This window comes from Sorex araneus, chromosome 5, assembly GCF_027595985.1.
Source record: "Sorex araneus isolate mSorAra2 chromosome 5, mSorAra2.pri, whole genome shotgun sequence".
In the NCBI taxonomy this organism is placed as follows: domain Eukaryota; kingdom Metazoa; phylum Chordata; class Mammalia; order Eulipotyphla; family Soricidae; genus Sorex; species Sorex araneus.
Genome location: NC_073306.1, coordinates 120636422 through 120651695, shown reverse-complemented (window position 1 = coordinate 120651695; position 15274 = coordinate 120636422). Strand labels below are relative to the sequence as shown.

General features: G+C 58.4%; 1 protein-coding gene across 1 annotated transcript; it reads left to right on the top strand.

The window, feature by feature from the left end:
* The first annotated feature begins 840 nt into the window (after window positions 1-840).
* Window positions 841-10578, top strand: GHRH (growth hormone releasing hormone). Its single transcript, XM_004612641.2, has 5 exons — window positions 841-935; window positions 5299-5384; window positions 5614-5718; window positions 7756-7875; window positions 10460-10578. The coding sequence occupies exons 2-5, from the start codon at window positions 5305-5307 to the stop codon at window positions 10473-10475; spliced, it is 321 nt and encodes a 106-aa protein (XP_004612698.2). The 5' UTR covers window positions 841-935; window positions 5299-5304; the 3' UTR covers window positions 10476-10578.
* The last annotated feature ends 4696 nt before the right edge of the window (window positions 10579-15274 follow it).

Here is a 15274-nt window from a genome sequence, read left to right as displayed (position 1 = left end):
TCGTGAAGTCAGGCCCACACACTGCTCCTCCATCGGTTGCTGAAGAAAGTGCTCTGCCACGCTCTGCCAAGGCCACGCTCGGTTCCAGCACTGCAGTGGAAGCTGACAGAGCGCAAGTACCCAGCAGGGGGCGAGGGACACGGAGGTGGCAGCTGCCAGGCTCCAGATCTGTAGCTCAGAGCTCTTTGCCTGTGTCACCTTCCCAGGCACCAAGGTTTCAGCCTCCCCCGGGGAGGCAGGGGCTGGGTTGGGGACTGCCCATTCTGGAGAGTTCTGTAGCCCGGGGTCAGGGAAGTCAGAACACAGCCCTACCGAGGATTTCCGTGTCTCTGTGCCCAGTGTTCCCAGACACTCCTGGGGTCTCCCGTGCCCTGGCTGTCTCCCTGCCCGCATTGCCTCCCACGAGGGCCGCAAGCGCGAGCCAGGTGGAGGAGACGCTGGTAACGGGACGACCAAGGACGTGGCCAACCACATTCCCAGCCACGGAGAGGAAAACGCTGCTCTGCGGTCAGCCCTGGCGCGAGAGCAAATTGCACGTGGCTGAGGCCAGTTTGTAGGGACTTTCCAAAGGCACGTTTGACCCCCCGCCGCCGGGGCTCCCCCGCCCCGGGACAGTGCTCCGCAGCAGATATTCAGGGTGCCTCCTGCCAGAACCCTCTCTGAGCCGCTCCCCGAGAGACAGGCGACTTCCACATGCGTGCTCTCCGGAGCGGGCCTGCCTCTCCCCAGAGGGGTTTTCAGTGCGACGCTGACCATGGGCCTTGTGGGTAATTGATTCCCTGACGCCAACGCTGTCCACGCTGCTTAGGGAAATGAAGGGATAAATGGGGGAGTGCCGCGGCCACGGAGCAGACCGGACGCCAGGGCACCCGGGAGCCGGAGCGACACCTGGGAGCAGAGAGAGAGAGCGAGCCTGCCGTCTCGGAAGGACAGAGGTGAGAGGGGGCGCCCAGTGCTGGGCGGGGTCTCTCCTCTCCTCCCCAACACCCGGGCGCCCACCCCAGGCCCCACCCACCCCCTCTTTGTCCGGGTGTGGCTCAGTCCCTCTCGATCCATGCTGGGGGGCTCTGTCTGGAGCCCCTTGGATGGAGGTGCCGTTTGGGGGGTGGTCCCAGGGGTGTGCTGCCATCCCTGACCCGAGGAGTGGGGGGCACCCTGGGGGAGTGTCAGAGGCAGCGAGGCCGCCACTCTTTCAAGTTGAACCCGGGGCTGAATTTGTGCCTGCTAAGCCTGAGCTTCCGCCCCGGGTTTGAAAGGAGCCAAGTGGCTGCAAATCAATCCCACTCATCGATCGCACCCAACCGATCCAACATAATTGCCTGGAAATTGATAACATTTTGCTTTCTTGTTCAATTGCTGCCGCGCTCCTTTCTCTAGGTTTGAGACCCAATTATCCGTGCCGGGAGCGCTCCATTACCCCACACTTGTCTCCATCCCGGCGGTGATGTCTTCGAGTAGGGACCCTCTGCCGCCCCGGGCTCGAATCCTCGGTGGCGGGAGGAGCCCGGCGTCTGCCTCCCTCTCGAGTGCTGGTTCTTCCTCCTCAGAAACGTGGGTCTCCGGGGCTGGAGCGATAGCACAGCGGGTAGGGCGTTTGCCTTGGACGCGGGGCTGACCCGGGTTCGGTTCCCAGCATCCCATGTGGTCCCCTGAGCACCGCCAGGGTTGCTTCCTGAGTGCAGAGCCAGGAGTAACCCCTGTGCATCGCCAGGTGTGACCCAAAAAGAAAAAAAAAAAAAAAAGAAACGTGGGTCTCCTTCCTCTCGAGACGCTCCGGCCAGGCAGCTGATAAGCTGGATCACCACAGCCGTGCTTTGGGCTTCCTGGATTGCAAAGTGGGCGTCCCCCTTGAGGCACCCAGAGGGGCTTTGTTAGTCCCATCGTGACCCCGGGCCTCTCTTCAGGCGGCTGTGGTGTGCTTGGCTTGCTGGCCGCCACGAGTGGCCCTCGGTGGTAGATTGAGCACCCATTTGTCCGGTAACCTCAAATCGGTCCAATCAGGGGTTTCGGCAGGTCAGCACTAGGAAAGCAAATGGCCGCTCCTGCTGAGAGCCACTCGCCCGAGCCAGCCTGTCCTTTATCCTGGGAATCCGGTTTCCAGACCGGCCACAGCTATGTTATTTGGGGACACAGCTCTCCTCTTTGTGTGTGGGGTTTTTGGGGGTGGAGGAGCACACCCCGCAGTGCTCGGGGACTCAGGGGACCCTGCGGAGGCGGGGATCATGTGGGTGCCCCAGTTTGCAAAGTCTGCGCATGGCCTGTCCCTGTGTCCACACCTGTGTATGTCACCCATCAGCAGCTGGCCTTGGTCTAGGGGGGACTTGGCAACCTAGGGACAGGGGGTGTCAGTGTCATCCCAGGGGCCCTTGTTGGTGGCAAATGTGTCTCTCGGGGTTGCCTTTGTCTGAGGTTGGCTCCCTCAAACCAACCCCCTGCGGGGTTCCATTTAATCCCCCCTAAGGGGCACAGAGGGACACAAACCAAGCAGGGTTCCAGTGTGTCCCCCTGTTCTCGTCTTCCGAGACCCGATGACAAAGAGCAAAGACACATTTAGGACCAAGTGAGGTGTGTGGGGCAGGGTGGGGCGGGGGCGGATTGTGACTCATCCTTGACTCAGGCGCTGGGCACTGGGGTGTCGTACCTGGGAGGGACGCGCTGGGCTGGGTGATGTCTCTCTGCAGTGTCCACTCCAAAACGAATTTTCTGGAAACACATAAGGGTGGGAGGTTCTATTTGCTGGGGCTGGGGGCGGTGGGGGGGCGCCAAGGGGCTGCTGGTGCCAGCCCCAGGAGAAGGGGCAGGAAGCCAAGGGCAAAGGCTGGGGTCTCTCTCTCGGCAGTGAGGGATGAGGGACCCAGAGCAGGGGTGAGGTGAATGGGGGCCTGGCTGCACCCTGGTCTGGATCTTTGGGTTCTGTTTTGTGTGGGAGCCACCCCCCGCAGTATACGGGGACCACATCTGACTCTGAGCTCAGAGGTTACTCCTGGAGGTACCCAGGGGGCCAGATGCTGGTTGGGATTCGAGCCCGGCTTCCTCAGTGCCAATGAGGCAAACGCCCTGACCGCTGTACTGTCTCTCCAGCAGCATGGGGGCTGGAGCAATAGCACAGCGGGAGGGCACTGCCCTTGCACGCGGCTGACCTGAGCACCACCAGGTGTGTGGCCCCAAACCCCAAACTGCAAATAAAAAAGATAAGCAGCATAGAAGGAGGGGCCAGCCAGCTGCAGCGGGAAGATCTCAGGGTATGTCTAGGGGGGCCCCTGCCCCAGAGATGGTCCTGCCTCGGGAGCGGCCCCTCAGGAAAGGCAGCCAGGCTGGGGGGAGGGAGCTGGACGTGATACCCAGTGATGCTCAGGGCTTCCTCCCGATCAGCCAGTTGTGATACCCTGTGGTGCTCAGGCCTTACCCCGGCTCTGCACTCAGGAGTTACTCCTGGTGGTGCTCAGGGACCGTGTGGGATGCTGGGGAGCGAGCCTGGGTCGGCCGTGTGCAACGCAAACGCCCTCCCCGCTGTGCTCTCGCTCTGGCCCCGACAGGAAGAGACTGACGCCCCGCCGAGGTCTGTGGAGCAATGAGCTCCTGTCAGAGGCAAAGTATACAGGGCCAGCGCCTGCCGCGCAGAAGGGAGGGACGACGTGGGTCAGAAAGTCAGGGGCAGGTGCCGTCTTCTCTTTCTCCAGCCCCGGTCCTCACCAGCAGAGGAAGTTAACAAGTATGGACAGGACGAGGGGAAGGGACGTGAAGTGATGAGGCATGATGAGTCTGACGAGACACCCTCTAAGGAGATCACTGGGGAAATCGGGAGGCCAGCCTGGAGGTAGTGTGCACGTGGCCCGCCTGTCTCTGGCTGGACGTTTGTGCCGGACCCAGAGGAGTGTCTGCAGGGTGTGGACAGGGGTGCATGCCCAGGAGGGGCCTGTACAGCTGCTTCCTCCAGCTCCGGAGGCTTGGGGGGTCTCAGGCATCACTGAACAACCCTCCGGGTGTTCTCTGGGGGGGGGGTCTCAAGACAACAATGGATTAACCAAGGGTATTTTGGGAAGGTCACTCCAGGCAGTGTGGGGGTCAAACCCGGAGCTCCCGCAGGCCTCGCTGGCTCCCCAGTCTCTGTGTCCCCCCAACTCTCGGCTGGTCTGCGGGGAGCAGGTCTCCCGGCAGCGTCCTGCGAGGCTGGGGGGTGCAGCGGGCTCATTTCCTGTCGGCTTCTCCCCCTAATTGCAGCGCTCAGGGCCCCAATTAGGGGTGATTTAGGGGTGATTAGGGACCCCTGAGATGCTCGTCCCCCCTCCCCAGGGGCCCTGCTCGCTCCCGCGACACCTCACTGAGCTTCTGAGCAACAGCCACAGCCTTCCCCTCCCTCCAGCTCGGCAGAACAGCAGCAGGAGCTGCCGGGTGAGGGCCCCGCCCCCGCGTCGTGCCACCGCTCTGCCAGGAGCAACCCCAGAACAGTGCCCCCTCCCCCCGCCCAGAAAAGAGGAAAAGAAAGGGAAAACACCCCCAACAGGACATACCTGTCCTCTGGAGGGGGTGACACTGGGGACCCCAGCAGAGGCTCAGGAGGTATTCCCTATGGAACCACAGGACCCCCTCCAGGGGCCTGGCTGCTCCCGCACACACAAGGGCCCCGTGCAGTAGCTGTGATGATAGTTCCCATTTTACAGAGGGGAAGACTGAGGTCCAAAAAGGGCAGTCACCATTCCTGGGCACCCAGCACAGCCTAGAGAAGCGTGTGGCTCTGAGGCTGCCCTGTCAGCTGTGCACTCCAGAAGCCAGCCTGTGTGGGGGTCAGGAGGGGGTTCAGGGAAGGCAGCTTCCTCCCCCCACCCCACGCCTCGAGGGAGCTCTCGGGCCAGCGTCCCCACCGGTGCTCGGGTTCTGCTGTGCTCTGAGAAGCCAGCAGGATAGGTTGCTCCCGCCCGCGGTGCAGAGGGAGAGAGTGATGTCGAGGGCTGGGGACAGAGCAGGGGTCAGACGCCTGCCTGGCGTTGGCCAAGCCCGGTTTGAGCCGGGTTAGCGCACGACCCCCAAGGCACTGCCGGGAGTGACCCCTGAGCACTGCTGGGCGCGGCCCCGCCTCCCTCCCCCAACCGGACCAGAAAATGAGATCAGAGTGTGGGGCAGGCCGGGGCAGGGCAGCGGCCGGGCCTGTTGGCGTCTGTCTGGCTTCCAGAGGCTGGCGGCCCCTCCCGGCCCTCTGGCTTCCTCGCGCCCCGGGCCGCCTCCAGGGCCGGGTCCGGTCAGCCAGGGGCCTCGTGGCGCCTCGGCCGCCTCTGACCTCCCGCCCTTGCGTCTCCGCAGGGCAAGATGCGGCTCTGGGTCTTCTTCCTGGTCACCCTCACCCTGGGCGGCGAGTCCTGCTGCTCCCCACCCTCCCTGCCCCTCAGGTAAGCTGCCGGCCCCCCACCCCCCATGCCTCGGGGGAGGCTGGAGACACAGGACAGAGCCACCCACTGCCCGGCTCTCCCCAGGGTGCGGGGCAGGGGCTGGGCCCTGGGCGCCAGAGATGTCGCCCAGCCCGAGGGCCAGCCAGGGAAGGGCAGCAGAAGGACCTGACAGGGCCCGTAGCTTGACCCCCCGCCCGCCCCCCCCCCCGGCCTCTGCTCCTTCCCACAGGACACCGCGCTACGCAGACGCCATCTTCACCAGCAGCTACCGCAAGGTGCTGGGCCAGCTGTCGGCCCGCAAGCTCCTGCAGGACATCATGAGCCGGCAGCAGGGGTAAGCCAGGCCCCCCTGCAGACACGCCAGGCCCCCCCTGCAGACGCACCAGCCCAAGGGACCTGGGCCGGCTAGGCCCTCTGAGGGCGCCTAGCTGGGGGCCCCAGGTCAGACTTAGCTTATCTCTACTGAGGGAGGGGTGCTGGGGATCAAGTCTGGGCCCACCACATGCTAGCCACGTGCCTCAAGTATCCACTCTCCAGCCCCTCCCTCCCTCCCTCCCTCCCTCCCTCCCTCCCTCCTTCCTTCCTTCCTTCCTTCCTTCCTTCCTTCCTTCCTTCCTTCCTTCCTTCCTTCCTTCCTTCCTTCCTTCCTTCCTGTCTTCCTTCCTCCCTCCTTTCCTCCCTCCCTTTCTTCCTCCTTCCTTCTTTCCATCTTCCTTCATTTCTTTCTTCTTTCCTTCCTCCCTCCCTCCCTCCCTCCCTCCCTCCTTCCTTCCTTCCTTCCTTCCTCCCTCCCTTTCTTCCTCCTTTCTTCTTTCCATCTTCCTTCATTTCTTTCTTCTTTCCTTCCTCCCTCCTTTCCTTCCACCTTCCTTCCTTCCTTCCTTCCTTCCTTCCTTCCTTCCTTCCTTCCTTCCTTCCTTCCTTCCTTCCTTCCTTCCTTCCTTCCTTCCTTCCTTCCTGTCTTCCTTCCTCCCTTCCTCCCTCCTTTCCTCCCTCCCTTTCTTCCTCCTTCCTTCTTTCCATCTTCCTTCATTTCTTTCTTCTTTCCTTCCTCCCTCCTTTCCTTCCACCTTCCTTCCTTCCTTCCTTCCTTCCTTCCTTCCTTCCTTCCTTCCTTCCTTCCTTCCTTCCTTCCTTCCTTCCTTCCTTCCTTCCTTCCCCTTCCTTCCTTCCTTCCTTCCCTCCCTCCCTCCTTCCTTCCTTCCTTCCTTCCTTCCTTCCTTCCTTCCTTCCTTCCTTCCGTCCTGTCTTCCTTCCTCCCTCCTTTCCTCCCTCCCTTTCTTCCTCCTTCCTTCTTTCCATCTTCCTTCATTTCTTTCTTCTTTCCTTCCTCCCTCCTTTCCTTCCTCCCTCCTTTCCTTCCTTCCTTCCTTCCTTCCTTCCTTCCTTCCTTCCTTCCTTCCTTCCTTCCTTCCTTCCTTCCTCCCTCCCTTCCTTTCTTCCTCTTTCCTTTCTCTTTCCTCTTCCTCCCTCCCTCCCTCCCTCCCTCCCTCCCTCCCTCCCTCCCTCCCTCCCTTCCTTCCTTCCTTCCTTCCTTCCTTCCTTCCTTCCTTCCTTCCTTCCTTCCTTCCTTCCTTTCTCTTTCTTCCCCCACCTCTTTCTCTCTTTCCTCACCTAGCGGTACTGGGGTTTCTTCTGGCTCTGTGCTTGAGAGTCACTCTTGATGGTGCTCAGGAGACCCTGTGGTGCTGGGGATTGAACCTGGCACTCCTTCACGTATATTCCAGCCCTTTCATCCACCTCTCAGGCCTTCCCTTGGGTACTTTTGCCTGTGACTCTAGTACCTAACAAAAGAACACTTTCTTATGTAAAATAATTTCAGTGTAGCAATTACTCAGGCTCCAATCCACATTCCCCACACTGTCCCCAGTGTCCTTTGTAACATCCTCGCCCACCCGGAGCCAACTGGGGTCGGGAACTGCTGTCAGCCTTGGTTTCCGGTAATCTGGGGTGATTCCACAGTCTCCGTGACACTGGTGTTTTGGGTTCGTTTATTTCGGTTTCCCGTTGGCGCCCTTGCCGGCTTTCCCGAAGCTTCCTCCTGGTCCCACTCAGGCTCACGTGCACCAGTGCGTGTGCTCAGCGTGCTCCCGTGCTGTCAGTCTGTCCCACTCACGGTGCTCACGTGGCTCAGGTGCTGCCGCCAGTTCTGACCCCCAACGCCAGCGTGTCCCAGGCGAGGGACAAGCCACACGCTCTCTGGGGCCTAGAGGCGTTTTGCTGAGGCGCCCGGACTCTTCCCTCCTGGGGGCTGTGCAGGGTGGAGGAGCCACGGCACGTACTGGAGTGGGTCGGCCCACTCACCCCACTCTGCCGGGGCTCCCCGCAAGCCGGCGCAGCACAGTCAGCTGTTTCTCTCTCAAACGAACAGAGGGCGGAGCCAGGAGCAGGGAGCCAAGGCCCGGCCCGGCCGTGCGGTGGACCACGGGTGGGCGACCCAAGAGCAGGTGGCACCGGACAGCATCCTGGGGGCCCTGCTGCGGGAGCGCAGGTAGGTGAGCGTGTGAGAGTGGGCCTGGCGGGGGGAGTGTGTGCGCAGGTGTGAGAGTGTGTGTGGGCACAGGTGTGAGAGAGTGTATGGGTGTTCAGGTGTGAGAGTGCGTGTGGGCACAGGTGTGAGTGTGTGCATGCAGGTATGAGAGAGTGTGTACACATGCAGGTATGAGAGTGTGCGTGCAGGTGTGAGAGTTTGTGTGGGCACAGGTGTGAGAGTGTGCACATGCAAGTGTGAGAGTGTGTCTGTTCACGCAGGTATGAGAGTGTGTCTGCAGGTATGAGAGTGTGTGTATGCAGGTGTGAGTGTGTGTGTGCAGGTGTGAGAGTTTGTGTGGCACAGGTGTGAGAGTGTGTGCGTGCATAGGTATGAGAGTGTGTGCAGGTGTGAGAGTGTGTGTATACAGGTGTGTGTGTGTGCGGGTGTGAGAGTATGTGAGTATGCAGGTGTGAGTGTGTGTGGACAGGTGTGAGGGTGTATGTGTGTGCAAGTATGAGTATGTATACATGTGCAGGTGTGAGAGTATTTATGTGTGCACAGGGGTGAGTGTGTGTGTGCTCAGGTTTGAGAGTGTGCACATGCAGTATGAGTGTATATGAGAGTGCATGTGCATGTATGAGTATATATGTGTATACATTCACATGTATGAGAGTGTGTGTGCATGTATGATGGTATGTGTATACATGTGTGAGATGTATATGTCTGTGAGCATGTGTATGAGTGTTGTGTACTTATGCATGTATGTGAGAGTGCATCTGTATGTGTGTATGCATGTAGATGAGTATGATTGTGTATATGTGTTTGCATGTGTGCATGTGTATGTTTATGTATGTATATCTATGTTTATGTGTATACATATATGAGAGTGTATGCATGTTTATTTGTATACATATATAAGAGTGTATGTCTGCACATGTGAGAATGTATCTGTGTGTAGGCATGTGGGCTGCATGTGGATGTGTGTAGATGTGATTGTATATATGTGTGTGTCATGTGTGCATGTGTGTATGTAAGTGTATCACACCTGTATATATGTGTGTGAGTGTGTATGTATGTGTGGTGTTCACACAGCTGCCTCAGAAGGGTCCTCCCCGTGAGGAGCAGGTTAAAGGACAGACTCTCCTCTCCAACAGGACAATGTGGGGGGTGCTTGCCTTGCTGACCTGGGTTCAATCCGGCCACGCCGTATGGTGCTGTGAACACGGCCAGGAGTGAGCCCTGAGTGCAGAGCCGGGAGGAACCCCTGAGCACTGCTGGGTGTGGCCCCAAATCAAACCAAACCAAACCAGAGAAGAATCTCTCTGAACACATGGGGCTCTGCCAAGGAAATGGCACAGACCCCTCCCTGTGCCTGCCAAGGCCTGGGGGGGGGGGACCCGGTGGGGCCGCGGCGGGCCCTTCACTGCTGACCGTGCTGTGCCACGGCGGCCACTCAGCATCTGAGCCGGAACATCTGGGTTCCTCACACACGGCACTGGGATGGCACTTAGGCAACTGGGGTTTGACTCTTTACGGTAAGTCTTTGGCAAAGGCAAAGACTACTGACTCCTCCCGGTCTCAAGGGAGCCGGGTTCCAGGGACAGCGGCCGGCCACACTCCTCACCGCTATGAACACAGGGCTGTGAACACAGGCGTGCCCCGGCCCGACTCTGCCTGGCACTTCTGGGTCAACAGATGGAGCAAATCCAGCTCTCACCTTCTTCCCAGCCCAGTTGCCCACCGGTGCGGGGAACCAGCCACAGAGAAGCAGCCGCTGATGGCAGAGGGGGTGAGAGGGACACCCCGGCCCAGCCGCACACAGCCATCCCTGGCTAGGCTCCCTCTCTGCACAGGGGCGCACGAGGGCAGCCCCATCATCTCTGAAGGTCCCCGAGCTTGGAGGGAGGGTTGGGGGGAGAAAATGGGGCTCTGAGAATGGCTCCCCACATCCCTCAGTCTTGTCCCCCAGACCCAGCCCACGGAATAAAGTGGCCCCGAGGTGGCGGGGGAGGGGTCAAGTCTTCAGAACGCAGCCTTTGGTCCTGTGGATTAAAAGCCAGAGGGGAAGGGCCCCCAACTGCCCTGTCCACCCCCCTCGCGATCAGCCCGCAAAAGTCTGACTACAGCGGGGGGCCAAGTCCTCGGGGGTGCAGAGAAGGGGGCGCAGGCGAGTGGGCTCACACCTAAGCCCACTTGAAGCCCAGGAGGAGGGGGAGGCTCAGAGCCACGTGTCCTGAGACTGGGAAGTGCTCCTTCGGCACTGGGGTGCAGGCACTGGGTGGGGTGCCAAGGGGATGGGGTTGGGTGGGTCCTCCTCTCTGCACGCAAAGCCCGCAGCCCAGACAGACCCATTCAAGCACCCACTGGGTGCTGGGAGGCTAGAGACGCTGGGGCAGAGGAAGGAAGTGGGCCGTGGAGGGTCTCCATGGGGACAGGCCGGCAGGGGTGGGCACACTGCCGGCCTCCAGGAGGTCGTACAATGCTGAACTTGGAGCCCAGACCCGGTGCCGACACAGACACGCGCAATCCCCCGGGTGCCAGGGCCTAAGTTACCACAACTTGCTTCACTCCCTGACTGTGCTCGATCTTTCTCTCTGCACAGGAACCCCCAGGGATGAAGACCCATCTGTGTTCCCTCTGCAGCTAGACGCGGCTCCACTCTGGGTCGTCCTGTTTCATTTCTGTCTCCTCCCCCATTTATAGATACAATAAAAATCCCCCTGTCCTGGTCTGCACTTCCACTTTCTTTCTTTCCAGCACATTTTGCTGTGTGTCTACCACAGGTCCATTTCCCACAGGAGCAGGACAGTACATGGAATAGAAGGATAACTGAGAGCTGGGCTGGAGCAATAGTACAGTGGGGAGGGCACTTCCCTCCGAAGCCGACCCAACTTTGATCCCCGGCATCCCATATGGGCCCCCGAGCACCGCCAGGAGTAATTCCTGAGCGCAGAGCCAGGAGTAGCCCCTGAGCGTCACCAGGTGTGGCCCAAAGTCCAAAAAGAAAAGAATAACCAAGAGCTAACACCTACCAGTGCACAGAGAACCCGCCAGGTGGTCCACGGGAAAAACTGCTTACATTGCGCACACAACGGTCAGGGGGCATTGGCTAGTGGCCTCTCATTTCACAGGCAAGGAGCTGAGGCAGGGGCTGGGGAGTCACCAATTAGCCCCTGCAGGGGGGGGGAGAGAGAGAGAGCGATAGTACAGTGGGGAGGGCAAAGGAGAGAGAGGAGAGAGAGGAGAGAGATGGAGAGAGAGAGAGAAGAGATAGACACAGAGAGAGAGACAAAGAGAGAGAGAGGATTCGAACCCACACCAGGCTCTGAGCAGAGTCCTCTATTCTGAACCAAAGACTGACCTTCCACACTGACCTTCCGGGCACTGCAGTGACTATGGCCAAGCAGGAGTGGAGACACTGGGGGCTTAGACAACACCGGGCACGCAGGGAGGAAGAGCAAGAACAAAGAAACACGGAGCCTGCCAGGGGGTGGCAGAGGCACCGCGAGAGCACGGGAGAAGGCGTGCTGTGTGCAGCGCCTCATCCTTGGTGTCCCCCCTCTGCGGTGCGTTGGCTTGGGAGGGGACTCTGACACGGCCCCGAGAGAAGGCCTGGAGGAAGAGAGGAAGGTGACCTTGCGACTGCCCAGGGCCGGGGGGACAGCTCAGCAGCACAGCCCACAGCAAAGGCAACGCTGGGCACCCTGGCACCGACCCTCTGGGCACACAGTGTGCCCCAACCGCCCAGTAAGGAGTAAGCCAGGGACTGGCGGGTGCTGGAATTGATCCCGGGCATATCATACGGTCCCCTGAGCCCCGCCAGGAGTGATCCCTGAGCACTGTCAGGTGTAGCCTCCCCTCCTGTCTCCCCCACCCCCAAAAGGGGAATAACGCAAACAAGGGGCCAGGGAGAGAATTCAAGGGCCAGGGTCATAACTCAAGTTTTTTTTTTTTTTTTAATTATTTATGCCTTTATTATTTTTTAATTTTTTTTTCACATTTTTCCTAATAAAGCACTATGATTTACAAAGTTGTCCATAGTTGAGTTTTAGACATACATTATTGCAGCACTAATCCCACCACCAGTTCCACTGATGTTCCCAGGTTCCCTCCCATATTTCCCACCCACCCTCCAGCCTGTACTCTTAACTGGTACCTTTCTAAATTCGGTTGTTAAAGTGTGGGTCTCTTGATGTAGCGTTGTTGAGTCTGTGGCTTGGGTATTTTTTTTTTTTTTAAAGAAATATTTTATTGAACCACCGTGAAAACAAGAAAAAAAATACAAAGCTTTCAGGTTTAAGTCACAGTCAAATACTGATTAAACCACCATCCCTTCACCAGTGCACCCGTTCCACCACCAAGAACCCCAATACACCCCCCTCCCACCCCACCCCCCATCTAAGTACCTAATGATATTCCCATTATTCTCTCTATATATTGAGTACATTTCATATTTCCATACAGAACTCACTATTGCATAACTCAAGTTTGATCCCCTGAAATGCATGTTCCCCCCACTCCCAGAGCCCTGTCGCTCTCTGCTGCCTTCCCCTCCCCCACCCTTCCCCTCCTGCCGCCTCGTCAGTATCTCTGGGCCCACGCATCGAGCTGCCTTGCTGCCTTGCTCAGGTGGCCAAGAACTGCTGAAATCACCCCAGAGACACCTGAGTATTGCTTTCCGGTAGGAAACGCTCAGAAAGCAAGTCTCCAGGCCATGACGCCCCCGCCCCAACACACACACACACACACACACACACACACACACACACACACACACACACAGAGGCACTCTGCCCACGAGTGGACAGAGGAAGGGCAGGAGGGCAGAGTGGAGCTGGGTGGTGGGGACGATGGAGGAAGTCGGGGGAGGGGGAGGGTAGCTACCCTGAGGGTCAGCGGGAGAGCCACTCTGGGCTGGTTCCCGTTGCAAGTCACCCTGTGGAAAGGGAAACTTTGGGACTCATTCTGAACTCATCTGAACTTGCTCGCTGATGGATAGGGTGTGCGGACTGGACCGCGCTCAAGAATGACTTCCAAGGGCTGGGCCTGAGGAGCGGGGGGGATGGGATTGCCATTTAGGGCCTTCGGGTGGAGGCTGGGGAATCTGGGTTTGGACACCCCCGGTCTGAGGTGTCCGTGAAAAGTCTAAGCAAAGACAGTGAGTCGGACCCAGTGGGGGGTTGAACCGGGCAGCGGCCTGGGCAGCTGCTGGTTTGGCAAATTGTCACCACTTACAAGGGCTTTTTTGTTTGTTTTTGTCTTGGGGTCTGGTGGTACACAGGGCTTACTCCTGGCCCTGTGCTCAGGGATCTCTCTTGATGGGGTTTAGGGTGCTGGGCATTGAACCCAGGTTGAGTGTGTGCAAGGCAAATGTCCTACCTGCCACTTACATTGTCCTTAAGGTCTGGGGAGTGACTCAGATCACTAAGGCAAACGGTGAAGAACTGAGCCCAGGGCTCCCTAGTCAAGCTCTGAGCAAAGGGGGCGGAGTCAGCTCAGTGGCTTAAAGCACCGACCTCGTAAGGGTGAGGCTGCAAGTTTGGCCTGGCTACTGACTTCCTTCAGTGCTTGCTTAACATTTTGTCCTCAAACCATCCTAGCTGGGCTGAATAGCTCATACATCATACATCATCTGCCCCGCGCAGGCTCTGAATCACACTCCGGGGGAATCACAAGGTTTTGTGCATTTGATCTGGATAAGGGGGTGTCAGACAGAAAAAAATTCACTGAACCGCACACTTAGGATTTGTGCATTTTCTGGGCCAGGGAGGAAGCTCACAGAGCAAGCAGGCATTGCATGCACGAGCGCTGGGTTGGATCCCTGGCACCGCATGGTCGTCCCCCAATCCCATCCCTGCGAGTGACACCTGAGCACAGAACCAGGAGTAGTGCCTGAGCATGACTGCCTGCGGCCTCCAAGTCAAAACTGAACCAAAACAAAAAGCAAAGTATAAGAAGCATGGCAGCATTTTATCGTGGCTGGGGGCTCCTAGCTCTGTCTCCCCAGTCTGGGGTACGTGGTGCTACCCTAAGTGTCTTGGGCCTGGTGGGCAGGTCCCCATCTCCAGCAGCCTAACTCAAAGCGAGTCTGGTTCTTCTGGCCACCTCCCGGGGAGGCCCTCGCCTGCCCTGCTAGAAAGAAGGTGAAGTGTGGAAAAGGCTCTGTACAGACCAGGCAACAGGGGGGACAGGAGCCCTGCCCCTGAAAGAAAGGCTGGCGGTTACTTCACCAGAGGCAAGGATGGAGAAAAGGGGCTACTGCTGAATGAACAACTCTCCCAGCAGACCCTAACCTGCCCGCCTCCGGACCACCACACTTCCTCTCTCCAAGGCCTGTGCCCACAGAAGCACAAGTGAAGGTGCCCTCAACTTCCAGTTAAGTTTTCAAATGCAATAATGACCACTGGGACTCACTCCTTCTGGTTTTTGAGATGAACATGATTACGAAGGGAAAGACCAGGACTGGAGCAATAGTACAGAAGGTAGGGCGTTTGTTTGCCTTGCACTTGGCAGATCCGGGTTCGATTCCCAACATCTCACATGGTTCCCCGAGCACCGCCAGGAGTAATTCCTGGGTACAAAGCCAGGAGTAACCAGGAGTAACCTGAACCCCTGTGCATTGCCGGGTGTGACCCCCCAAAAAAAAAAAAACCAAACAAAAAACAAAGGGAATGACCTCGGTGATATAATACGGGGCTGTGTCCCCGTTTGCAGCCACACTGATGGAATCTCCAAAGACTTGACCCCCTCCCCACTGGGGGGCTGGAGCTTCCAGTTCCCTGGGGTGTCCTGCAGAAGCCCCAGTGCGCTTCATTTCATCCACTGTTCTAATAGGGCACCTGTCGCTTATAATGCTCGTCGCTGATGTCTGCCTTGAGTTTACATGGGGTCCTCCTCCCTGGACGTCGTCTGCTTCCCATCACCAACTTTTTTTTTTTTCTTTTTGGGTCACACCAGGGGTTACTCCTGGCTCTGCACTCAGGAATTACTCCTGGCGGCCGTCACCATCTCTGGGAAAAGCAGAGCAGGGTGAAAGGGCCCCACAGCTCCAGGGAACAAAGCTGAGAACTGCTTCCTGCCCCAGGACTGTGCTCTGGGGTTGCCTGAAGACCCAGGAGTGGGGAAAGAAGAAAGACTAAAGCTTGGACCTGTGCTCCTGCGAACAGCCCGCCAAAAGCCTTGGGGAAGGGTGTTGGCACCGACCACAGCAAATGGGGGCAGCCACGTTACAGGCCTGGTACCGTCAGCTTCAGATATGACCTCAGTGGATTCTTATTCAGCCCTCACAGCAACCGTCCCCTGTTCATGGAGGGAAAACTAAGGACCCCTAGTCATCAGGAAATCCAAAGCAGGTCCGTTAAGGCTCAGAACGGTGCCGCAGCTCCCTGGAGGCCGGGCCCAGGTGCTACTGTAATGT